General features: G+C 43.4%; 2 protein-coding genes and 1 long non-coding RNA gene across 19 annotated transcripts in view; 1 reads left to right on the forward strand and 2 right to left on the reverse strand.

Moving 5' to 3' along the window:
- LOC114872572 (POU domain, class 6, transcription factor 2) overlaps positions 1-6,336 on the reverse strand; it is a 215,708-nt gene extending 209,372 nt beyond the window's left edge. For all 7 annotated transcript variants that reach the window (XM_046288588.1, XM_029179888.2, XM_029179892.2 and 4 more), the window contains exon 1: positions 6,234-6,336. The gene's annotated coding sequence lies outside the window, so the exon portion shown is untranslated. The remainder of the gene's footprint in view (positions 1-6,233) is intronic.
- Positions 6,337-6,480: 144 nt separating this feature from the next.
- The window catches only part of LOC114872557, a 76,407-nt gene continuing 57,395 nt past the window's right edge, over positions 6,481-25,492 (forward strand). For all 11 annotated transcript variants that reach the window (XR_006830072.1, XR_006830070.1, XR_006830076.1 and 8 more), the window contains exon 1: positions 6,481-6,563. This is a non-coding gene — a long non-coding RNA (uncharacterized LOC114872557). The remainder of the gene's footprint in view (positions 6,564-25,492) is intronic.
- Positions 17,574-22,614, reverse strand: LOC114872556 (transcription factor HES-4-B-like). Its single transcript, XM_029179862.2, has 3 exons — positions 22,377-22,614; positions 21,695-21,790; positions 17,574-18,761 (listed from the first exon to the last, which is right to left on the reverse strand). The coding sequence occupies exons 1-3, from the start codon at positions 22,467-22,469 to the stop codon at positions 17,574-17,576; spliced, it is 1,377 nt and encodes a 458-aa protein (XP_029035695.1). The 5' UTR covers positions 22,470-22,614.

Below are 25,492 nucleotides of genomic sequence, written 5' to 3' on the forward strand. Positions count from 1 at the left end.
TTGATTAAGTGACCTAAGCCATTCGCGAGTTTTCAATACGCCAATGATCGGATTAATGCATTTTGCATAGGATAATGCTTGTCTACATGCATTAGAGAGGTGTAAGCTGATTTTATTAAGCTCCGTGAAGTGTGTTGTTTATGATACTTGATTAGCTAAGAGATTTCACGTTATTTAACTCCACCCACTATGGGCAACATAGAAATTACGATTTACATATATTGCACTATCAGGTTGAATTGAACTCTTAAAGTGTCTGATCATGGGAAAAATTATTTCTCTCTCGAACCAAGATTATTTTATGCTAAATTATTCGAAGACGCTATTTGAGATTAAATTTACGATTCAAAAGGTTAACAATAGGATAAAATTGAAACTGAAGTCAAATTACCATAAAACGAGGGGAAAGTGGACTTTTGCAAACACGTATTATTCTGTACAATTGGAAGATCCATCAGCTATTTGAAACGGTTATTATGCCGGTTGATTGCGTTCGTGGCCGACGATATTAACATCGATTCGAAGGTAAGAGGATGGTGATCGGTGCACTGCTGATGAGTCCCTTTAACCAAAATACGAACAATGATGGACTCTGGCAGTTAATCTGCGATAGTTACACACCGTCCGAATTGCAATGGTAACGAGAACACGGGACACAATAATCGGGGAATACAGATCGGGAAATCCATCACATTCTGTAGGAACATCGTTAATTTCATTCGGCTCCGTCGCTCCTAATGTCTCCGTTTAAGGCCGGCATCGCCGTATATGATTACCGGAAGATGTATCCGTGCACATAAAATTGCGTGTACGCTCGGTGTACATAAATGTCTTGCCTCGCGACTGTAACATAAGTATAGTTGACTGACGTTAATTGCGCATAATTTTCTGCCTGCCCTTCGCCTGATCCGCTTTAACGAAACGCGTACGTTACGTCTTAGGGCTTTTCGGCCCGCATACGAATGAGTTCGAACTCGATCCCGAACAAAGGGGACAAACTTTTCATCCTTTCTCGTTTGGTATCCTTATTGTTTAACCGAGCCCTTCTGAAGAGTTATATTGTAACAGATACTTTTGTTATTTCAATCTACATATCTTCTTAAAACTGAATTTAAAACATTTGGTACGCGTTTCAGGCGATGTTAGAAATAATAAAAGTCTTTAGACCACGAATTTCTCAAATTGGTTAAATTGTACTTAAGCCTTTACGAGCTTTACGTAAAATTCCATCACGGTACCCTGACCCACGCAATACCATGCATCTTCTAAAACGTTCCCCCGATTCAGTAGCACAGACTGTTCGCCATTCATCTTCCAGGTTTTCCCTTGAACGGGCCGGAAGCGGCGGGGGCGGCGTTATCCACGCGATGCACAGAACGGTGCGCAGCCAAAGAGCGGCATAAGTTGAACCCATTCGAAACACCGTGCGGTGGCATTTTTTTTCCCCCGCGAAATTAATAACGACAATGAAGCGACTGAATTATTCGCGGCGGTGCTCGGTCGCCCACCCTCGAAACCGTCCGCGGGAAAAAAAGTGTCGTCATTTGCACCGCGCGGATGACGTTTTAATCGCGCCGTTGAACGCCGCTTCAGCTCCTTCAATGTTCCCATCGCGTCGAGCAAAGCGTAGCAACAAAAAAAAAACAAAAAACAAAAAAAAACGACAAAACAACGCGACGAAAAATAGAGGGGAGGGAAAAAAAAGAGGTTACAGGAAAGTCTGAAACAAAAATATGGCCACGATTTTTGTAAGCTGCGATGGATGGGGGGAGAACTATCCGCGTGGCGTTTCGAGCTTCGACGTGGCATAACCAGGGACACGGTCGGCGGAGCAGTTTGGCGGTGGACAGTGCGCTCGGAAATGGCCGGAAGCCCCTGGTGTTTGTAAGTTTCGGCTAATAGAAAAAAATGACGAGGTGCCGGTGTACCCCCCTTCGTGTCCATTTCCAGCCATTATTTTTATTCCGGTGCGTTTTACCGGAATGGCCGCGCTCCGCCAGACCAGGACGTACCCGCCATCTATATATGAGTCCGCGATGGCGTTGTTCCTATCTCTTTCGTACCCATTCCTCTTTCCGTTCTTCACCATCGCCGTTTCGTAGCCGTTCCTCTCTCTTACGGTACTCGCTGCCACCATGTCTCCGTCTCTCTTTCGAAGCTCTCTCCGATTCTCTCCCTGCTCCTCTCGATGCACCCTGTCCGCCGACGGACGATCGGCTGCACTTCGATCGGTGTATCTCTGTCTGCCTCGTTCCAGCAGATTTACACACTTTTTTTCGCGGCCAACTGTCTGTCATTAGGCGCAGCACGTGGATCGACGGGGAAGAGTGGCACAATAGCGCGCGCGAACGGTATACGGTCGGGAGGGTAGCGGCGGTGACGGTGGCGGCGGGCAGAGAGCAAGCTGCAGCACGGGGTGGTTTCGGGAAATGCATTTAACAAGGACAGATAGTGATTTAATTTTAAAAAATTGACGAAACGGCGCACGGGCGGGGCTGCACGATCCAGCTTTCTCCCTCTTTCCGGCCTGTCTCTTTCTCCCTCTTGTCTGTTTCCCTCGCGCCCTCTTCACTCCTCTCTGGTGGGCTCTCTGCAACCCGCCACCGAGGCATTGATTAACTTTCGACAATGTCAAATCGCCGGCAACGCCGGCTCTACCGACGCCGGCCACGGCGATGCAACCCGCGTTTTTTAACTCATTTGTCTGCATTTTCGCCGTGCCGCCCGTCGCCTGCAGCCCCCCTTCGCCGTCGAAACGCCGCGAGGGGCGAGAGATAGAGACCAGAGGGGTCCAGGGTTGGCGGACCGGCCCCATGACCGGTTCGTATAACGCGGACAAATTACTACGACGCTAGTGCATTCGTGGCGTGTCGTGCCTAAGCGATCGTCGTGTTGCGCGATTTTAACCGGCTAACGGCCGGCGATTTTGTAGATTTTTTCGACAAACGATGCGACCCGCGTTGTCCCACCAAAGTTATATACCCAGCGCTGGGGGAGTATTTTGTTACCGGACCGTTGCACGCTTTCCGGCTGCGATGGTCACCCATGGAATATGTTTAGACACGTTGGGACTCGTACGAAAGACTTTATGGCTCGCCTAGCCGATTATTATCGAAAAAAACATCGGTGCCTTGAGAAATTACAAAATAAAGTTACTATAGCAATCGAGAGGTCTAATGGATCCCTCTTCGGAGCCACCCTAGGTGGCCTTTCTATTTCGAAAGTCCAAACAGAATACATTTGGCACAGTGATAATAACTCGGAAGTTTTCTATAAATTTTCATAGATACGAGCCGACGTTGTCGTCTAAATCATCGATCGAGGGGTATCGATTTATGGGTAGCCGAACGGAGCCGTGTGTCCGGCTGACGGTTCTAAATATTTATGGAATAAAAAGGCTCCGCTTATTACTTCCACGGTTTACCGATATATCGCCGCGCCTAAATAACATCAAAGAGCGGGGAGAAAGTAGCGGCTCGTATGGAGTGTAAATTATTACCGTAGGAAACCGTTTCTGGAAGGGCTTTCCGGATCGCTCGAAAAGCCGTGACAGAGGGAATCTAAAAAACCGGACCAAGTTTTACCCGCGAGAACGATGTATAGCGAGGACTAATGAATTAACGCGCGTGCGGTGTGTCCGCTTTGAAAAAGACCAGCAGCAGCTTTCACGTAGCTACCACTGGCAGGAAAATAAAGAACAATGTTGAATTATAGGATAGCCGGCAGGGCCTCGACTCGCGACGGCTTTTAATGCTAATTTAATTATTTAAGCTTTTTATAAGTCAATTAACGAACAGACCGTATTCTATTACCGCGTCAGGACGCTCGACGTACGGAAACTTTTCATCTTTCGATGTACGTGTACGCTCCTCCGCTTTAACTGTCTGATTCGAACTTGATGCACCTGTATGCAACTCGGTGCGATTGTGTACGAGCGTAATTGTAACTCGCGACAAAGTTTTTAAACAGACCAGTCCGATCGCTGCACTTCCCTGATGAGCCGGATTTAACCGAGCGGAAAAGATGAACGCGGAAACTCGCGAGAGATGGGCACGATGGAATTGTAAGTGAATTATTAGGCTTAATTTAACCGACGATGGATGGAGAGAATTGTTTATGAAGACAGTTTTTATGTTTTAATAATAAAAGAATGAAGATGCAAGAAGGCTATTTATAAAATTCATCTTTTGATAATTGATATAAAAATGATCTTTTTTGCAAAGTCTTATAGAAAATCGAGAAATAGAAATACAAATCCAGTCCCTTTAAAATTCATCATTCCCTAACTAGATTTGCCTCTCTGAACCCCTCGATTTTCTCTCGGCTCAACCCCTGTGCATCTTTCACCCTCTTCTGTTTCGCCTCTTATTTGTTACAAATCACAGAAAGCAACTTTCGTACGATTTTTTAAAATTGGTCTGATAAACTATATCCCTACCCTGTGTTCAAAGTTTCAAACATGGTCAAGAATTTGTCGATTCAGCTTCTCCAGAACGTTGCGTCGAATTATAATAAGTTATTAAGTCCGTAGGATGGCACGAACGTGTGTTCGTTGGTTGGCAAAAGGTCGACGAATACGTTGCAGCTTGACGGGGGAGAGGGGTGGTTCGAGGATGATTAAACCTCCCCCCCGAGACGGTAATTTTTCATGTCCGATCATAAATTACCAGGCTGCACTGCCTCTGCATGCGAGGTACCAGTGTGTTGCGAGTTACGAGAAAAATTTCAGCCGGTATTATAATTAGCTATGTTAATTATGCATTAATTTATTATCCAGCGCAGCGCGACGTTTTAATTATAATCTTGCCAGGGCCGCGGGGGCAGCTTGAAAAGTAGTTTGGTAGTTTCGAGACCGACCACGCTCACCCTTGCACCTACTACTTCTCTGCCCTTCTCTTTTCAACTTTCTACCGGTCGAAACTCGTTGATTTTCTTTCTTTCGTCCCTTTCTCGCTGTGTCTACCTTCCGTTCGTCTTTTTCCTGACCACTCGGACCTTACCTTCCTTCGCTCAGTGGCGCGTTTCGCGAAAAAGTGTGAATAAATTTAATAACATATCTATTATAATTCAAATTACCGGGTCCAAATATATAATAAAAGAAACATGAAATAATTTATTCACACTTTATCTTGAAATACGTCACTGCGCTCCACCCTCTTATCTACTTTGTATTCCCCGCCCGTCCCATCTTTTTTTACGATTCTTTACTTTTTTCCTTCGTCTTAGCAACGATCGCGGAAAAATAGTTCAATTCGAAAGAAGCGAATTAATTAGATTTCTTCGAGATCTCCCACCGCTTCGTTGATCTCTCACGGTATTATTACCGGACCGGACCTTTATTTCGTCAACGGTCCGCAACTTCCGGCCAAGAAATCTTCGCTCAAGATGTGTTTCTACCCCCGGCAAATCTTTCGAGAGTTTTTCTTTAACTACTTGCTCGTTATCGTGCTCGTTAATCGATCGATCCATCGCGTGGATGATGTTTTGTTATTATTTTCGTTCCCTCCCTGCCGATGGAGGAACTGTGACATCCGACGAATCAAACTACCCGCACGAAATTTACATTGGAATTGTAATGCAAAAATATCTGGTGAGGTTTAAACGACTGAATAAATTGCATGTCGAAAAAGCGATAAAATTGTTCGAAGGCTTTCACGGAATATTCATTTTTCTGGATATTGCGGTACGGCACTTCATGATGCCGAAGATTACTCGAAATTCTATGGAATTACGCGTTGAAGAGTACTTGTTGTAAAAAAAATTCATATTTTGACCATTTGCCAATTTATTTTTCATCGAACAGCAAATTTTACTCTTTGTTGATGAAATCAATTTTTGGTTCGTGCTCGGTTTAACACTTTGACTACCACGTTCAAGTTGTTGAAAATTCTATTAAGTATTATTTTTGTCTTTAAAAATCTTATGTATGTGATACGTGATATGTAATATGTGATTATGATATGGTTATGTTCGGAAAATGCACAATGTTGAGGTTAGTGCAAATTTTGGCCTTGGTCAAGACCAAAGATGTTAATCGATAGATATTTTCAAAATATTTCATTATTCATCAGTTTCATCAGTTAAGCAAGTCAAAGAACATGAATGTTTCTAATAATATGAAATCAGCCATATTGGATGACGCAGTTGTCAAAGTGTTTAACAGAGAATTCGATTGTTTGACTCTTACGCAGTAAAAATTGAACGTTTTAAACAAAAGAATATGATTTACTTACTTTTACTGTAGATCACACTGGAGACATCCGTGGAATGTGAACATGTACACTTGGTTTAGATATAAACTTTGTTCATTCGGTCTTCCAAACACGTGTTGACACCAGCAAGCTTCAAGACCGAATGAGTACACAATTCGATAGCTCGACCGCCGCGCGCCAAGAATTCTAGTGTTTATCTAAACGGATTAACTTTTTCCCTAGCACGGTATCAAGATGGCCTGTTCGCAAGAAGCCTCGCGGCGTCGGATAGGCTTTGTGTTGTCATTTACGTATCAACATTCGTAGAGTGAGCAACCTACTCCTGCAGAGATCGCATACGCAGCTAACTGGGTAAGTCAAATAATTTCCACACATTTATTAATTGTTTTACGATGTTTCTAATGTTAATAACACGAGCTTTGTTGAATGTGTTCGAATCTTATCCTGGCGTGGGAAAGTTTCTTATGTAGAGGTTATCTTTGAATTATAAACGTATAATTTTTAATGAATTAGATATAAGATTTCATGCAGAGGTTATATTTTAATTATAAATTTATAATTTTTGAGGAATTAGATATAAGATTTCATGCAGAGGTTATCTTTGGATTATAATTTAATATATGGTTTCATGCAGAGGTTAGCTTTGAATTATAAATTAATAATGTTTTAGGAATTTCATATGAGGTTTCATGTAAATAGAATCTATGGTGAAATGTACGATTGAATACGAGTATTTTCGAAATAAGAATCATTATCCTCATTAATATATTTTAAAACAAATTTAGATTCTGCACATCCAAATACTGGTATTCAATCGTACACTCTACCATACATTGCACTTTTACATTTTGCATACCTCTAATTGAATTCGTACAATAAATGACATGTTAAATTAATACGATAAGAAATTTTTAAACTTAATATTCCGAAATAAGAAAAGTGGACCAAGATGAATTAATTTAATCAAAAGTTACCATTCCTTATTCGTACCATTTCGATTATTCGATTTGATGTCGAATCTTTTTCACTTTCCATCCATGTTTTAAAAAAGTAATCAAGTCGTATATTATCGCTCTCACGAGCGAATATTAATGATCAATTCAGAAAATTCCATCCAATTTGGTAGCGGCAATGGGAACGATAAAAAACCGGGTCAGCGAGCGTTTTCGAGCGGTTATAAGCGGCGAGAAAAATAGCCGTGGAGGAGCAAATGTTATAATCGGACAGACTTAATAATTATTCAACGAAAAGCTGCCACGATATCGTCGATCCTTCGGTCACATCTTTCCTTGATATCCGGTCGAAATTTTCGAGGACTTTCAATTACAGTAAAGCTCGCGGTGTCGAGGGGGAACGAGGGGCAATGGTACGGTCGTGCAAATTGGATTGCAACGTACATAAGTATTCAACAAATGAAAATTGATTTTGATACGGTGCCATTAATAATCGCGCGGGCCGCATTGTCGGCGTCATTTAATGAATGCAAGAACGACGAAACCGGCAGCCAACCGCCATGGTGTATTTGTCATATTAGAGGAGTCAGGATAGACACAGCCCGTTAAAAGCACTTTACTGTTTCGCTAATTCCATTTATTAATGCAATATTACGACCAGGCCACTATTTAAATTCGGCACCGGAACGTGGTGGACACGCGCGATCCACCAAGACTTCCGTCACTCGTATTTTCCCTGTGTCACTACTTTAAAATGCTGTTTTTCAAAGTAAACATCGATCACGGACCTCGCGAAATATTGGTATATAAAAATGAAATTTTTTCCTAATCGATAAACCGATACATTTGAAAATTGGTACAATTTCCATAGTTCAGATTGCGAATTAGAGCATCAATTATCTATGGTTTCTTAAATGATATTTTTTCTCTCATAACATCCACTGTTCAAGTGTTAAACAAATTTGTATAGAGCACTTTGAATAAAGCCAGCTTCCCTATCACCGGTTCGTTGAAAAAGCTGACGGATGAAACAAGAACAGGTGGGTCGAGGAATCCCAGTCAGCCAGCGTTGAAACAATGCGGTTCTTTCCTGGTTTATCAGCTATTTTTTCGAGGGAACAGCGACGCATGCACCCACGCGATATTTAATTTTCCTCCTGTTCCTGCGTAATAACCGGTTGCGTCGCCGCTCGAAACGACGCGAATCCGATTTGTCGGGGCGAGTATCGCGACAAAGCGCATCCCCGGGGGCAGGGTTGAAGCCGAGCATCAACGACGAGTAGAACTTTCACTGGATAATAACGATTTGAGTAGACGGTGCATAATGCTAATTCGCAATTTGCAATTCTTTTTACGCGTTCCACCACGCTCCAGCCCCTTCAGCTTGGCCGTCGTGCCGCGGTCCACGGATGGGACGTGGGGGGTTTCCATTGGATTTCTTACTAACTATAACACCCGTACGACGCCTCTTGATTACAAATTGCTTATTATGCCGTGACGCTGCCACCAGGGGGTTGCGGGGTGGGCCGAGTTCGTACCGATATTCGGATGGCCTGGCTGTAATTTTCGATGCATAATTTATAGTCGATTTAATGAGCCGCGAAAAAGGAGTAAAGGGCCGCGGGGACTATTTTTAATTATCCGCTGGACGAGAGAGGGGCGGGCAACCGATCAACCCCTTCCACGTAACTTTCATTCTTTCAACAGTTTTTCTTCTTTTCTTTTCTTGTTGTTTTATTGCCATTTCTTCGAACCCCTCGATCAATGATTGTTTATTACTCGATTAGCTACTTCAACAACTTTTTTCATTTTTTTCATAAGAAATCTATTCATAAAATCTACGATCATTTGACAGGATCGTTTCTCTCATTAATTGGTTGGATAGACCTGTAGTGTAATGTTTGCGCGATCACGTTGTTTCATTTAAAGTACACGTGATTAAATTCAATCGCGTGATTTGGAAATTTTGTTCACGAGACTTCGTGTTTATCCGACCGAGCCAGCCTTAATCCCTTGGGCACCTGCGTGTATTTGACTTCGCATATTCACACAGTAATATTTAAAATTGTCGTTTGCAAGGTGTACGATAACAACGAGTACATTAAATTCCCACACGAATGTTTACCGATTCTACGCGAATCATGCAAATTCTCTTCCAAACTTACGAAGCGTAAGCATTGGTTCATCGTTTAAAATTGTTTACTGCTATTTAACAGAGTGATACCAAATAAACGAAAATCCCACAATTGGGCGAAAATTAAAAAAAAAAATTATCAGCGATATGAAAATATATCTGAAAAAAGAAAGAAAGTTTTTCTCAAGCTTTCGTTTTTCCTTCAGAAATGTCTTCTCACTAATAAACCATACTTGATAACTATTTCCACCTGGTAGCAGGTGGAGACAAAGAAATACGTATTACCAACGACTACCCCTTTTCACCTCTCGCTTTCTCCGCGGCTTGTATAATTTCTCTGTCATCTTCTACACGGGCACGTATACAGGCGCGCGTTGCCGCACCCTCATACCTATCAATCGTATTCGGGGAACACATTTTTTCTCCTCCACCACGAGCGGGCCTGCGGAACGTGAGGCGGAATGAAAATAGAAGTGCAGTAACGCGGACAAAAAAAATGATGGAAACCCCGGGCCGTGCAGCAGCATTTGGACGAGGCGAGGACACGCAGCGAGCGTAAACTGGACGCGGATAATACGCGAAAAATCGGGGATGAAAGTTTCTTCGTTTCGCACCTTGTACGTTTGGAATCTTCAAATTTTCGTCTACATTTTTGGGGGGTTAAACTCACCCTGCTCACCCTACCGATGCTTTCATTTAATTCCAAGTTTCCTCTTTGGAGAATAAAAGTAACCAAAAAGAATGTCCATCATCAACGCGTTAACAGAGCAACAGAAATTGGATAAAAGACATAACCAGAGGGATACACGGTGCGAACAGAAACGTTTCACCCGTGTCCGTTTTCTTTCGCTCAAATTCACACATACACACAGACACAGATCCGTATCGCGAACCCCTACGGGTGCAACCCTCGGTTCGCTTACACGAGACGGCTGTCGGGTGGAGGAACGCCGTTTCCGCGGAACACACGTACCGTCGGAGCTTTTTTTAATGCCAAATGTGTTTGTCCCAATGCATCAACCACTTCTGTCCCGATCCAGGCCGCCCATACCTACGTCCCGTACGTTTCGATCTTCCTGTCTTTGTTTCACCCCCGTGAAACGAGTAGATCTTCTTTCCCTGTCGTTTTGCTCGGCTACCGTGTGCGTATAGTCGGACAATAGTAGAAGAGGGCCGCATGTCCGGCTACGGAGATGAGAGTAACTGGCATCGGGCTGCATCGTTCCTCCACCTCCTTCGCCCTCCACCTACCGTTCTCACCCCCTCTGGCCCAGGTAGTAGCCCACAGTCGAGCTGGTCCGCGTGCTTTTTTAATGCTAAATGTAGCAGCCTTTTGTTTGCGCGGGTGTGTATGGGAGATTCGGGCGAGGCGGTCAGCCGTCGAGGGCTTTTTTCAAATGCTAAACGCGCGCTTCGTGCCCACCCATCCCGTGTGCACGGTACGTGGCATCTACAGGGTCGCCCTGAACGAGAAACTAGACGCCTAGCTGTCAGCGTGACGCGTCGCGACGCCCGGCCCGGGACCGAACACTGCTTCTCCTTTTTTGCGATAAGAATCGTGTCGCTTATACTTAACGAACAGGTGCAAACGGTATTGAATTAATATCGTTTCGAGTGAGCAGATTTTTTAGCGATCGATTCGTCAGGAACCATGAATTACATTATTTACATTATCTTTCGTTGCTAATCTAATTTATTGTCCAATGAAATCTATTTTATTGAAAGATAAATTAGATTATCTGGAAAGTTTAAATTGGCAAATGAAAATCGTATGCTGAATAATTACAATTACAGCGTGTTGTAATATACGTGTCTGTTTTCACTGCGGCGTTTAACGTGTTAATTAATGATTCCAACAAAGAGGAACAAGCTCAATGATTTACATGCATGTTACAATCAAATCCACAAAATTATGTGTTAGTGTGTTCAGTACGATCCTGTAATTCGTAGAATTCTTGATTAAGAAGAATTGCACCCTGTCAGTTTCGAGACAATGTTTGGCGAACATAATCAAATATTAAGGTAGCGAGATGTTTGACAGTGGCGAAGCGACAGATTGGCCTGAAAGGTTATCGAGAAGCCACCGGGTACGTGAAAAGCTATAATGCCAGCTAGGCATCGTGATCGCCGCTGGTGTGGGTCTGTTTTTCGCGCACCGACCGGTCGTTCTTTTGTGCCGCCCGTTATTGGTATTGGTTAGTGCCCGTTTCATCCGCGAGTCGGCGCCAGTGTGTGAGGGTGTAATATTTTTTACTCTTTCCGAACGGCCACCCTTTCGACCCCTTACCCCGTGTACACCGTTACCCAGGTCTCCGTCGAACCCCTTCGCCCCTTGCCTCCGAAATGGCTCCACGGTATCGTCGCATTCGTATGCGTGGCTTCGATGGGTATTGATATATTATTCCCAATAGTTCGTTCGCCTTCTCTGTTTCTCCGCACGCGTTCCGGTTAACGTTGTCTTTCTTCGTCGTTCCGTCTCGCTTCAACCAACCGGTACCCATGCTCGCCCCTTTTTTTTTTTGGTCAGCACTCCGCGTTTTTTTCAATTATAATTCTTTTTCGTATCCAATCAATCATTAGTATTTCCATTGTCCTTCGGTATTTTCATTTGGCGTCGCGCTTCGAGCGAGATGGAGCGACGCTCTCGCAGGGGTTGGGGGCCAAAGGGGGTTGTTTCAGCTAGCCCGTTTTCTGTGACTCCCCCACATCTCTCCCACCGTTCCTCGAGCTACCGTACGCGTACGTTTCTGGTATAACGATGGCGTCGCCAGCGACGATTCGTTAATGCGATTGAATATTAATTCTCACTTTGTCGACGCCTCTCCACTTTCCCCGGCTATTTTTTTCTTTTTTCTTCTTTTTTTTTTGTTCTCCCTTTCTCGGCCCGGCGATCTGCCTCTTTCTCCATCGTACCGTCTCCTCGTTCATCTATCTCTGTTCCTCCTGTCTGGTTATCTCTGCGAACCCCCGCACCGACTCGTCCGCTGCCGGACGAACACCGCGGATGACGTATACCCGTCACCGCTGACACATCTCATTGACGGGTGAAATAATAGATGGCTTGCTTCCTCGGTACGTATAGGTACGCGTTAACGATGTATGCAATCCTTTTTTGTCTTTCGGACAACGTTAATACCGCTAAGGACCGGGGAAAATGTTTGATACGCTGATCAGAGAGAGAAGGGGGTGAAATCCGGATGAACCGATGGCGCATGAACACCATCGCGCTGGTATTTTTTCTACCCTTCTTTCGAAAGTTTGCGATGAAATATTATTATATTTAATTTGAGGAAATTACTATTATATAGAAATAAAAAGGAACTGTAAAGTTGCTCTTTAAATAATTAGTAAAATGAGCGTAATTTTGATGATCGTATTCGAGCGAGAAGTGTACGTGGGAAAGTCTCGGTACAGGTAATTTCAGTATCACTGTGTCAGCCGGGAATTAGCCAGGTGGAAGGGCGTAGGAGTGAAAACAGGAAAAATCAAATTTCACCCTCGAAGGGCACGAGGTCGTTATCCGGAGGGCGTTAAGTAGAAGTCCGTGGGCAAACGCGAGATGGCAGAAAATAACGAGTCGAAAAGTGTAACGGACTGTTTCAAATGTGGTCTCGTGTTATCAGCGTTCCCTTTAGCACCTGAAAATTGCCTCGCGCTTTTTCCACGCGCGACGCACTTAATAAAACATGCTTGCTCCTCCCTGCTCTTCGGACCTCCCTTCTAGTCTCTACCCAGAGACCCCTTACTCGGTTTGCCCTCACACGATCATGGATTACACACGGACACCTTTACACAAATCCCAACGCTTACACTCTCCCGTTCTGTTTTCCTTTTCCCCTCCCCCATCCCCTTCTTTTTCCCTTGGTCACGCTTCAACACCTTCACCAACCGTCCTCGTTTCTCTTTCGAGTTTTCTACTACATCGTGAACGAGTCCTTTTATCTTCCTTTCTTTCTCTCCTACCCCTCTACACGTTCGAGGGTCGCGTGCTTTCTTCCTCGTCTTTTTAACGTTACCCTTTCCACCTGCTGGGATAACGTCGATCTTGTTGCTCTCCCTTCGGTAGCGGCACGGGATGCAGAAGTTTCCAACTGGTCCCAGCGACAGGCAAATAAATGTCTCTCCTACTACTTGCCCCGACACTTCTCTCTCCGCTACACTCGGCTAATTCGGCACGCGTGTACACGGTAAAACTTCGTAACCAGGAGCCAACCGGGGAATGTGTTTGGAGATTGGACAATTGGTTCGGATTTTATTTCCGTTTCTCTTTTGCCTCGTCACACGCTTTGCGAGCCCCCTTTTAACTTCCCTCGCTTGACTCTTGACGGCGCTTCCTACGAGACGTGCATTCCAGTAATTGAAACTGTTTAAGCGAAATGTGATTTTTCTGATGGAATTTTGTAATTAAAATTCTTCTCTGTTCAGATGATCTGATCGTGAGATTGTTTGAAAAGAAACGAAGCTTTGTGTATTAGGTTGCTAAGTACTTTACGTGCGAGTTATATCTTAAAAAATCATAATTTGATAGCATTCTTTCCCTATTCCCAAAAATGATAAAATTCAAATTCCGATCCCCTTAAAAATTCCCTCGGTGCATCCACGCACGGTACGGTCCGATCAGGCTGATAAGAGAAGAGTCGCGTTGTTAACGCGCGACAAGACAGTCAATGCCGACATTCCTATTACCCGTATCAAGTTTATTGGATAAAAGCGTTCTCCCTTTCGCTGTCATTGCACTCTTGTGCACGCGACAGTCGCGTACGACCGGTGTCGGACGTGTGTACACACGTGTGTACGTACATACGTAAGCCGGTAAAGGAAAGGGAATACCGCGATCGCTAGCGCGGGCATAGCGTTGTTCTCTGGCCGATGGGCGTGGACAAACGAGCGGAAAAATGGCGGGGTTTGGAAATGAGATTTGCTGGTAAACCGACAATTTATCGTAGGTATCTGCAAAAGCATCTCTTGACGTTCCTCTGACCAGAGTTATAATTAATACGCTCTCGTCACAGAGCGGCCGACCAATATTCCGTCGCGCCCACACACTCTTCCACGCTGACACAAACATGAGAACCGACGTACCAATGTGTGTGTGTCTTTCCGTCTGTTTGTATGGTTGCTGGGACGAGGAATGAACAGAGGCGAGGGCGCCCGCGCGAGCGCGTTTGAACCAGCGCGTAACTGGTTGTTGATTAAGTTTGAATGACTGATGCCGCAAAAACACATTAAAACTTGAATGAGTACAGATGAAAATTTAGTCGCTAGGAATCAAGAGACCGCAGAGGCAAATGGCCTGGCAGCCGCACTATACGCGCGGACGAAACCGCTCCTCTCCTCTTTTGCTGATTCTACAGGGTGCATGGTTCTATGCCGTACCCGCGATCGGACCGAGCCGAGATATAACAACGCGAAAAACACTCCGCGATTGCTATATCCGCCGCCCCGAGACACTCGCCCTCGGTTGACCACTGTGTAACGGAAACAAGTTGCACCGATGATTTTCACCGGTGATTTGCCGATCCACTTCAAAATCGATCGCTACTAGCTGGATAGGTTATGGGTGTCGTTCGATGAACGCGTTGCCTGTTTCGAAATTCAGATATTTTTTGGTGTTTCACGGCGAGATTGAATTACGGATTACGGTGTGCGGTGAGCTCGTTTCTTGAGGATAGAATAGCGGTGAGATTTTATTTGCTTCTTTCCGGAGAGAAAATAAAAGGGACGCTTTTAGTTCAGTGATTGCTGTGGTCGGAGGTGATCAATAAATCAAACGTTGTTTCAATTTGCACGACCGAATCCATTTTACGAATTCAGTCGATAAATTTTGTAATAATTGCTATACATGCTCTATTTAATTATTTACCTTCTAAGACAAGTATCTATCAAGTTTCTCTTGAGAACAAAGCTCAATGTCACATCAGTTACTCTCTTTCCACAAAAATCATCCCACGTCTCTAATTGGAGAAACTCTCGTGAACTACGATCTATTATACCCTTTCGATCTTCTACAAGTAGCATAGAGACTGAACGTCGATCTTCTCGAATTGTCATAAAACAATTGACCAATGAAATTATCGGGATTACGAGCGTCGTAAATACTTCAAGATCGATCGGGAATCGCAAATCCAGTTTAGCGAGGAGATCGGGAATGGAATGGGAATGGGCATCAATCAGGGAAAGGCAATAGTAAAAGGGGAGTGCATGTGCGGCAGAAAAGGCATCGAACGCCCGGAGCCAACGGGATGATCGTTTCCGTAATAAAAATCGTCAACCAGATCGTAGCTCACGTAACGATACAGGGCTTGAGCCACTCCCGTTCGACCAATCAGGCCATCCCGTGCCACTTTAATGTATTCAAATGTAAGCGGTAGCAGTGTTTATGTCTTGACATTGCAAATTGTGCCGGCTAGGCTATAACTTATAGTAATTGCTGCGCGCCGGAGTAATTATTTATACACGTGATATAGCGTATAGATGGCTGCGCCCATGGTTATTCCGACCACGAGCCAGTATCTGTATCTCGGCTGTTATAATTGTAAGCGTGAATATCGAAAAGATCTTCCTGATATTAATCTCAGCCGCGCGCCGACGAATCGGCGACTTCGATGCCTCGCGCGAGACACAAGACGGAATTCCGCGACGCGGGGAAAAATTATCCGTCGTGGTGGAATTAAAATTCGTTCTTCCTTCGTTTTCAACGAAATCATTCATTGAAAATGGGTTTCAATTTTATGGTAGAATAAAAGAATATGCATAACACGATTTTGGTAAATTAAAGTATCAACATTGTTTAATATATTGGCTGATCATGATGGTCATCGGTGATCAGCGTTTCAAATTTTAAAATGAAAATGAAAAGTAATTTAAATTGAAAACAAAAATTAATTGGGGTATATAAAATCCCTTCATTTTTTAATGTTAGGAGTTTAATTTTCTTACAAAGCTATTTTCACAAGAACTCGTTAATAAATGTAAAATAATTAATCGTGATAGGTATTTCAGTTAAGTTCGACAATTTTTTAAGAAACTTATAAAAAATTGAATCCTATTGTTCGAGATACTATCGTGCTGCCATCTTACTACCCCCAAGGGAACTTTCAGACCTACAAAAAATGTGTCAATTTTTTACGAAATACCTCCGCCCTTTTCAATCTGATTAACGTAAAATCAATATTCCTCTTAGATCACGACGTAGCGGGGCTAATGAATGTTTAGACCGCGTGTATGCATAATCTCGCGTCCTCTAAGCGTCAGGTATCGAAGAAAATTAGAGTGTTCCTTTTTAGGATCGTAAATCAACGTCGGAATTAAGAATTTCAACGACTAGAAGGCGAATCGAGCGTTCGTCGAACAACGCTAAGGGCATTCAACAAATTTCACGGTGTCTGTCGATAAATCAGTTTAAGCATTCAGTCGATGAGAAAGGGGGTGGTTTTGCGGTGTAACAGGTGGTTGAAATTCTCATTCGCCGCGCCTTTTTGCTCCTTTATCGGCAAAAAAGGAAAGAATAAGTTCCAGTTTATGAATCGGGGCGCGTTTAACGCTTCTTAAAAGGATAAAGCGGCCCCGACGGCTTTTTTCAGCAAGGGAAATTGCTCGGCCTTTCACGCGACCACGGGACATATCGACAGAGACCACAACCAAGAGATCATTTTCCTTTTTATTTCCTCCTCTTTCAACGAACTTTATACTAGATTCGTTTCCTTACGACAGGCTTTATTAGTTTCGACAAAGAAAAAAAAGAAAAAAAGATAAAAACAGGTACAACGAAGGCTGATCACAATGTCCGTTTCACATTTATTTCGGCTCCTTGAACGTAAACTGGCAATATCAACTTATAACTTAATAATAAAATCACGCGTTCAAATTCCTATTTTAATCGTACAAATTACATTAAATAAAATCGACGATTATTTACAAGATTATTCACAAGGGGTAGCTTATTGTACTATGTTAAAGCTTGGAAGTCTTCAAATGCGAGGATACTGAGTTGGCTGTTACTGTTCTCAAGTTCGTCGTCGACATTAAACCTAGATTCTATCACTACTTACAAAAAACCTTATATTAATAATAAATATAACAATGCTTATCGTAACACATGCATCATACTTAAGATAAAACAAATTACAATCATTTAAGAATAGTGAACGATTTATAAGGCACTATTGTAATAAATGGTTTCGTTTTTTAGTATTTTCATCATACTAATTTCTGTTAAATAATCTTAACCAATTTTTAAATAAAGCAATCAAGAGGGAACATGGTTCTTACGAATCACCATGGCCTCCACATATCGCCGTTAGCGCCTGAAGGACCAGCCACTGCGGCAAATTTCATAGGATTAGAATTAGAATTTCTATTAGTCGAACAAGTCGCTCTTCCCGACAAATCCTCCACGGAGATCGCTTGATCTTCTCCAGATTTCGAAATGCCATTAGAAGAAGTTAGATTAATCGATGAACTATTTGTATCTTGATACCTAGGTCTCTTATCAGAAATTACTAGGAGTCCATCCGAATGATGCCTCTTCAGAGACTCTTTCTTGGTTGTCATCGAACTGGAACGATTATAGGTTTTATCAGTGATCACTGATAATGGTTGTCTTAAGTTGGATACCGCCATTCCATTGCTGTTCAGCGTTTCAGAGGAATCGGCTTCTTTCTTGGACGCATAGTTCGTTTCAGACTTAGGTTCCATGAAAATGGTTACTGGGGATTTTCTGTCACTAGTTGAACTGATTTGTGGCTTCTGGGTCTCCGGTGACGAAGAGAAGCTCTTCGAGGAGACCGAACTCTGATCAGGAATCTTGAAGCGACGTTGTTGATTAGGCGATGCAGCCTGTGCATAGTGTTCGGACTGATGATTCTCTTCGCCGTAACTGGACGTGGAGGTTGATGGACTCAATAGTGGACTCTGTGATCTATGGACAGAGGTGAAAGCTGAGGATTGTCCAATTTTCGAGGTAGATTCTGGAGCCGGGGGGAAGAAAGGAAAGTTTGCCGAGATGTTGGCCGACTGGGGTACCAAAAGGGCCAACTCTCCTGTAGGAAGTCTGCTGGGTATCAGTTGAACCCCGTTCGGTATCTGTATCCTGGCACTTCCATTATTATTCTCGTCGCCATTCTGGAAATCGCTCTGGAAACCGACCTTCACCTCCGGATAGAGGCGTTCCGGCATGTAGGGCACGTAGTGGCTGTAGAATGGCGCCATTTGCTGGAGATTGCTAACGCAATTGTTCAAATGTGATACCAGTCGTTGCTTCACAACAGGGTCGACGTTCTCGAGGTGGCTGACGTACCGCGATACTTCGGTAGCACATTCAGAAAATCCGGAACGGAATTTAGTTAGCACCGCCGGGTCGGTAGCGACCGCCGTGCTCAATTGCTGACGCTGTACCGCTTGTAAATGCTTCACCGTCATCTCGAGGATATCGGCCTTCTCGAGTTTCGAATGCCTAGTTGGCTGTAACAGAAAAAAGGACCCGTTGATAATTGCAAAATTATTTTTCATTCTTAATTTCATCAAATTTTTCTTATATTTAAAATTTTCATCATTCATTTTCGTATGTTCCGATGGTATATCCTAGGGTACATTAATTCCCTAGATCTCGGTCGATAGTATAGGAAGCAGTAATACCCTCGCTTAGTAAGAGGTTCTCTACTTCATCCATCAGTGGTAAAACAGAAAAGCTTTTTTAGAAATGGTAAGGTCGTTTTCACCTTGTTCAAAGCCCAGTAATCAAATCGTACCCTGAGGATACACTGCGGGATGAGGTATGAATACCGATCGCGAGTTTAAGAAGACTATGATGCCTCGGTAACGCCCACGTAATTGGCTTGATACGTTCTGTTACCTTAATAACAGACCAGTGACTTCGGTAGCTAGTGCGAGCAATTTTATAGTCAGCCTAAAGCAATGTATTGCGTTCAGCATGAATTTTTTTTTCTAATTTACATCAGTAATTTCTATGAACCACCCGTCAGTTGCATGCAAATTATTTCTCCGGTAACGACAAGAAGAACCTTTGGAATAATAATTATCCTAGCCAGAATCGCGTTTGTAAATGAACCGTGGGACGTGCGTCCGATCTTGAAAGAAAAGTATCCAAAAAAAAAGAACCAATCTCTTCTTCGTGGGAACACGATAGATCTCCCAACTTTCCCGGCGCTTTTTTCATAGCCCGCTACAAGATCAGCCCTTTCAATATTCCTTACACTTCCCACTAGCCTTTTAGGGATCAATCGCTCAATACCAATGCAGTTATAGAGCCTCGAAATCCTATTGTGCCATTTCTACGCTACGCTTCTCGTCCCTAGATCAGGCCAGTGCTCGCATTTTTATGGTAAATCAGCGGTCACCTTCGAAATAAGCGTGGGAGTCGAAGAAGAGATCGCTTACACAGCCCATTGAAACTCTTTGAATAAGATTTCGAGTGGAGGGTGGTTCGACCGCGTAAACAGGAAGAAACCGTAACGATTGTTGTTCGAAACAAGAAACCGAAAATTATGATTGTTGTTTGGAAAAAGTATCCGTATCGATGGGTAAACACGGGTCCGAAAATCGATTTTCCCGCGGGCGAATTCGACACCCGCGGAGGAACGGGACACCTGCTGAAGGCAAAGAGGTCCTCTTCCTTTTTTGGGCGCCGTCCTCGCGAAGCTGGATCCTTAAAGATGATACGGTCAACAAAGGGAGACTGCAACCCGAGATGAGATTCTTTTTTTTTTTTCTTCGTAATTATTATTTCGAGGTTCCCACGAACGCGGGGGGCGTTTCGTACGGGCGAACGGGACGGACACTGGAGCGAGCAGGTAGCGGAAGTCATCTGGACGAGGAGAGAACGGTGAGAGCGCCTCCGCTTCTCTTGCTACACCATTCTTGCCTGAGAAATCAATCTCGTTGGATCGTATTACGCGATCGAGTACTCTGTCCTCGATTACTCGGGGAAAATCTCGCGAACGCAGGTGAAACTTCCTTTTTGAATAATCCTGTAGAATACATTGAAATCCAATTTCGGATTCTACTTTTGGAACGTAGGAAAATTTGATAGATTCAATTTTAGCTTAGAATTTGAATCGGTTCTATCTTCGTGATTCCAACAACGTGTACAAGGTTGTGCCATCAATACTGGGACACCCTGTATAAAAGTGCTGTCATCTATTATTTCAGAAATATGTATTAGTCATCATATTCGGGATACACTGGAAGTGACAAACAGTGAAATATTCTATTTTTAGAACGTGCTGGTGTAGACTGTGTTTTAACGAGCTGATAACGAGAACAGAGGTCCAGTCCTCTAATTTTGTAAATTAATGAATCGATCGAATATTATGCATTCGCTGCATAATATATTACATCATGGAATGAACTAAATAACTCCAGTCTGGATCGTGTTTGAATCTTTGGTCCAGTGTAAAAATTTCCTAACTTAATTGTTAGCCGTAGCAAAAGGTCGTGCAACGAAATGCGATTCATTTGAAAGAGGGATCAAGTGGAATGTGCCCAACACTGGCTTGGCACTCGGTTGGACGAACTGAAGTGCCATTGTAGAGTCTACAGCGGAGATTACGTGTTGGCAGAGGGCTACCACCATCCGTTCCCACGGCAAGGCATCTAAAACGCTAAAACAAAACCCGTCCACCTCGTGCTACTAGGTCCCGATTTTACGGTCGAAAAACAAATCGTGTCGCAGAAGAGGAAGGCGGCGATGAGAAAAAGGAGACGGCCTGATCAAACGCTTCTATCCAACATCCGCTAAGCGAGGCTACTCCTATCACTTTAATTAAAAGATCGACTCTTGACCTTTATACACTCAGCACCGAAACGATCTGTCATGGTTGCTCCGTGTGGATCATCTGACGAATTATGATTTCGTTCAATTGCCACTTCGTGGTCGAGAAGAATGAAAGAAATTCACCGAAGAATATATATATCATTATAATATTTCAAATTAAAAATTTGGTGAACGAGAAATCCTTGATTGCAGCAAGGAGAAACATTCGCCGTTCGTTCTTCGAGGCTCTTGATGAGAGAGCTTGCGCATATTTTCGCGTTATCTCTCGTAAACTCGGATCACGTCGCTAGATAAATCGTGCACAGGTCACGTTTTACCGTGGCACGTTTCGGGCGCCGGCGACAACGTGGATTCCACGAGTACCGGCCTGAAATCACGCGTATAGGCGCACGCTTCTGCTATCGTCCTCTCGGAGCTTTGCTGATGCGACGTTCCTCGTTAAGAATTCCTCGTTACACCGTGTCACGCGATTGAGAGATTAAAATCCCACTGGCAATCCGTCCGTCACAATCTAACTGGCTAATCGATCGTCGAAGATCGAACGTTATCGCGTGTACTGATAACAGGTTGGACAAACGGGGACGAGGGTTTCTGTACTCACGTCTTTTTTCATCGCCTCGAGTATCAGGCTCTTCAGCTCGTCCAGACACTGATTTATCCGAGCACGCCTCCGTTTCTCCATGATCGGCTTGTTGCTCTGCAATTGAGGGTTTCATTGAATTTCAAGAAGCTTTCGATGATTATGCGAGAATTTCGCGATTTCTATTATCTATGATTTCCAGTATTTGGTATGGGTACTTCTGGTCGAGTAATTAAGTTATCGCTCGCTTATGATTGATGAAATATTTAACATGTTACTTGATAAGTATTTAAAAATTTCTTTTTTGAGAAAGTATCAATTCATTATACAGGACGTCCCAGCAATGATGCAACCAGTTATAATTCCTAATGAAAAAGTATGTCAAAAATGTAGAATTAAATTTTGGAAAATTTTATTCTGCATTGTTGATTTATTTTTTGTACCATCCTTACTGAAACACCCTGTATAGATCTAAAAATAGAAATCTAATGATAATTAGTAGGCATAGTAACACGTGCTCTTATAAATTTTATTTCTCCAATTTTGTCAAATCACCACGTGCTTACTTTACTACCCTACATTCTTAAAAATTACTATCACTAAACGATAGAAGTATCAGAAAATTCCCAATAACATAGGCAAATACATTTTCCCAAATTTTTTAATTTTGAAAATTTTTCAAAAAATTTCAAATGAATTTTACCCTCCGCAATTCCGCCTTGGTCATCCCTGGCTGCGAATGCGACTCAGGTTCCTCCTCGCTGCCTGACATCTTGTAATTATAATAATCCACCATTTATGCACTGATACAACACCGTTATTAAAATTCCCAAGCACAATAAACACTTTCAATGTTTCTGAAAGTATCACGAGCACGTGAACTGATGTTCCATAAATTCACACGGTTACTCGCGATTTTTCCACGTACACCGATGAAATCGAAGAGGGAAATTTCGCTGGCATTCGTAAAGGGGATGATCGCCGCTACCGGCGACGTCCCGCTTGGGGTGTGGAGGGTAACTGTTTGACGTTTTCGATTTCGAAGACCGCATGCCGATGCACTCACCAACTCTGGAGTGGGGTGAAGCGTGTCCTGGAGTGGGGTTGCCGGATACCTTTGGAGAGGGGAGGTGCCCGGTCCTCCTGAGACCTGTTGATGTGTGGGAATTCACGCCGTCCCCCAGGACATAGCGATATAGTCTGCTCCGAAATTTGAGTCTCTCCTCTGCCACTCCTTTCGTCGCTTCGCACGATATTTTTCTTTCCATTTTCTTTCTCCACGTTGGAGCATTATCAAATTTCATATAGCATCGAAGATTAAATAATTTCAAAAAAAAAATCAGTATTAATTGATAAAATCTGAGAATTTCATTTTAATTTTCTTCTTCATATTTGAACAAAAAATCTGTTCTGATATTCCAAGCAAAAGACGATAGATTGAATATTCTAAAGAGGGTTTGCGAGAAGCAGGCTGATTACACGATCGCAGGGAGCCACGCACGACCCCAACACACCAAACGCATACGATAGATGGAGGAATCGTTGGACAGAGAAGGGCAAACACACCGTGTGCCGGACGTGTGTACGTACGTCATAAGTGTGGCTGGCGCGCGCAACGCGATGCAATGCCAGCGATGCATACGAGAGGGACGTGAGGGCTTGTGTGGGAATTCTTCTGAAACGTTAAATAGTGTTTACTCGGCACCGCAATGTTCTGCTCGGTCGTTTCATCAATGAACTCTTTCTTTTACGCAACGCCGATGAGAAGAAACGCGCCGAAAGCAGGCAGCCCCATGGGAAAACGCGAAACCGAATCGCGCACGATCGTTAAAACTATGATTATCCTCTTGGAAATTTTCATCAGAATTTTTCTACAAAGTTCAAATTTCAATTTAGGATCTTAGAAATTTTTCAATTCAAAGGCTACAATGTCAGAAGCGAAATAGACGAGCGGCACGCTTCCTAGAAGTAACACCTCGTCAATAAACGTATAAAACTATAAAAAATAAAGACGTTTTACGGTGATCGTAACGCGTTCACGAAACGGCAAACGCGTTATACGCGAGACAATAAATGCCGGACATTTGTTTTGCTGACAAAATCAGTTACAGCCCATTTGAAGAGGCAATGGCGGCCGCAATAAACAGATAAACCTTTACGACCCGCGATTATTGCACCGGACAACTTTTACTTTTAGAGGCCTGTAACGTGGCAGGGCCGTTGCCAGTGTTTCCGACTTTATACTACGTAAACGTCCCTGTTGACCCGTTGATTTATTTCACCGTCTCTAGCCAGCCAGTCCTCCATGATTTCCGGGCAAACACGATAACAATCTTCGTTATATTAATGGAAATTAATTGTCCCATTCGTTGACGACGATTCTCAGTTAACCGTGTTTGAAATTAGAATAAACAAATCAACCCCTTCTGTACCAAATTACGTCCGAGACTTCAAGAAGATTCTTAATGACTTTTTAAGTAGTTTATCGCAATCTAGCACACAGCTGAAATAATTTCACATCGCGTCATTGCGTCACAATGTGACTAGCGATAGTTACGCGATAAATCGTCTCTGGAAACAGCTGTGCCTGAAAACTTCCGCGTTAACATTGCTCTTTGCTTGCATTATGTTCGTGCATGCAAGGCAGATGCACGTACACCGACAATCCGTGTGCTCTTACGTGTAGTTTCGGATCGAAAAATCAAGATCCAACCTCGACCAGACGATCGAACGAATAAGGGCAGACGTTTCTTTGAGCAAGGGTAACTCACCCCTTGTTTCTCGCTCGTTCTACGATCGACTCGCTCTCGGATACCTCTTCAGATTCATTCGATAAAACGGTTCAAAGGGGAAAACATTGAACTTCTGAGGTTTGTAAATTTCATAGGACAAGCTTTGTTTGATTCGATCGTTATCCAGCTTTTTTATTGTAATGGGATTAGGCTCGATGAAAGTCGAGTGTGTTGTTTCCGGTCGGGACACGTGGAATTTTTCAATTTATTTCTCTGGTAGATTTTACTTACATTTGATTTTTATTCGAGTTTCGTTAAAAATAGTGCAAAAATATTTATACTGCAAATTTCAGTCGCCATTTAATTTGTCTAGTCCGTTACATCCCTGAAAAAGGATAGGTCCCCGTAAAAGTAGGTAGTTTATGGTTTTATTTCGGGTACCTAGCATCAGTAAATGCATAATGCGCTAGCTAAACTGCAGCTTTGTCCCTGGGACTGGTATATTATTGCGTAGCCATGGAGGACCCCCTGAGTTACAAGAGGGACCGAAGCAACAGCCTCGAGGCCCCTTCTCGCTTCTGCATCTGTAAAACTCTGGACTCGGAAGTTCCTACGGAGGGTAGAGACTGGACTTCCACAATAAAACAGGCCGCGGCCTTGAATTTTGTTTTTAACTTATTGCCCCTCTTGGTGCACCAAAGATCATCGTTCACCGTTAACGTTCTCTATACCTGTGCGTAGTTACGATTTATTACAAGCTTTTAAAAATCATTCTGATCTCGCAAATGGAAAAATTCATCTTCGTTTCTGGGGAAAAAGAAGATCGAAAGGTTCTGCATTAAGTAATCCGAAGGTTTCGTGTTATTCCCATGATCCAGAAATTCCCATAAATATTCCAACTAGCTGTCACGACGGAAGGCGTTCGGTCAGATGTCGCGACCTGCTCATTAACCCTGAGAAAACCGAGGGAGCCTCTAGCGAAGACCGCTTGACCACGAACCTCTTGAGCAAGATCAAGAAGGCGAGTCTAAATTTGGAACGCCCACCCTCTGTCGCGGGAATCGATCTTGGGATCCACCTGCAGCTC

Source organism: Osmia bicornis, chromosome 14 (genome assembly GCF_907164935.1).
Source record: "Osmia bicornis bicornis chromosome 14, iOsmBic2.1, whole genome shotgun sequence".
Classification (NCBI taxonomy): domain Eukaryota; kingdom Metazoa; phylum Arthropoda; class Insecta; order Hymenoptera; family Megachilidae; genus Osmia; species Osmia bicornis.

Bases quoted from the DNA above. Each gene is read 5' to 3' on its own strand.
- LOC114872556 (XM_029179862.2), bottom strand. From the start codon at position 22,469: ATGGTGGATTATTATAATTACAAGATGTCAGGCAGCGAGGAGGAACCT. The intron at 21,791-22,376 runs GTAAAATTCATT...CCTCAATTGCAG, and splicing joins CCAAGGCGGAATTGCGGAGG to AGCAACAAGCCGATCATGGA. The intron at 18,762-21,694 runs GTGAGTACAGAA...TTTCTGTTACAG, and splicing joins TCGAGGCGATGAAAAAAGAC to CCAACTAGGCATTCGAAACT.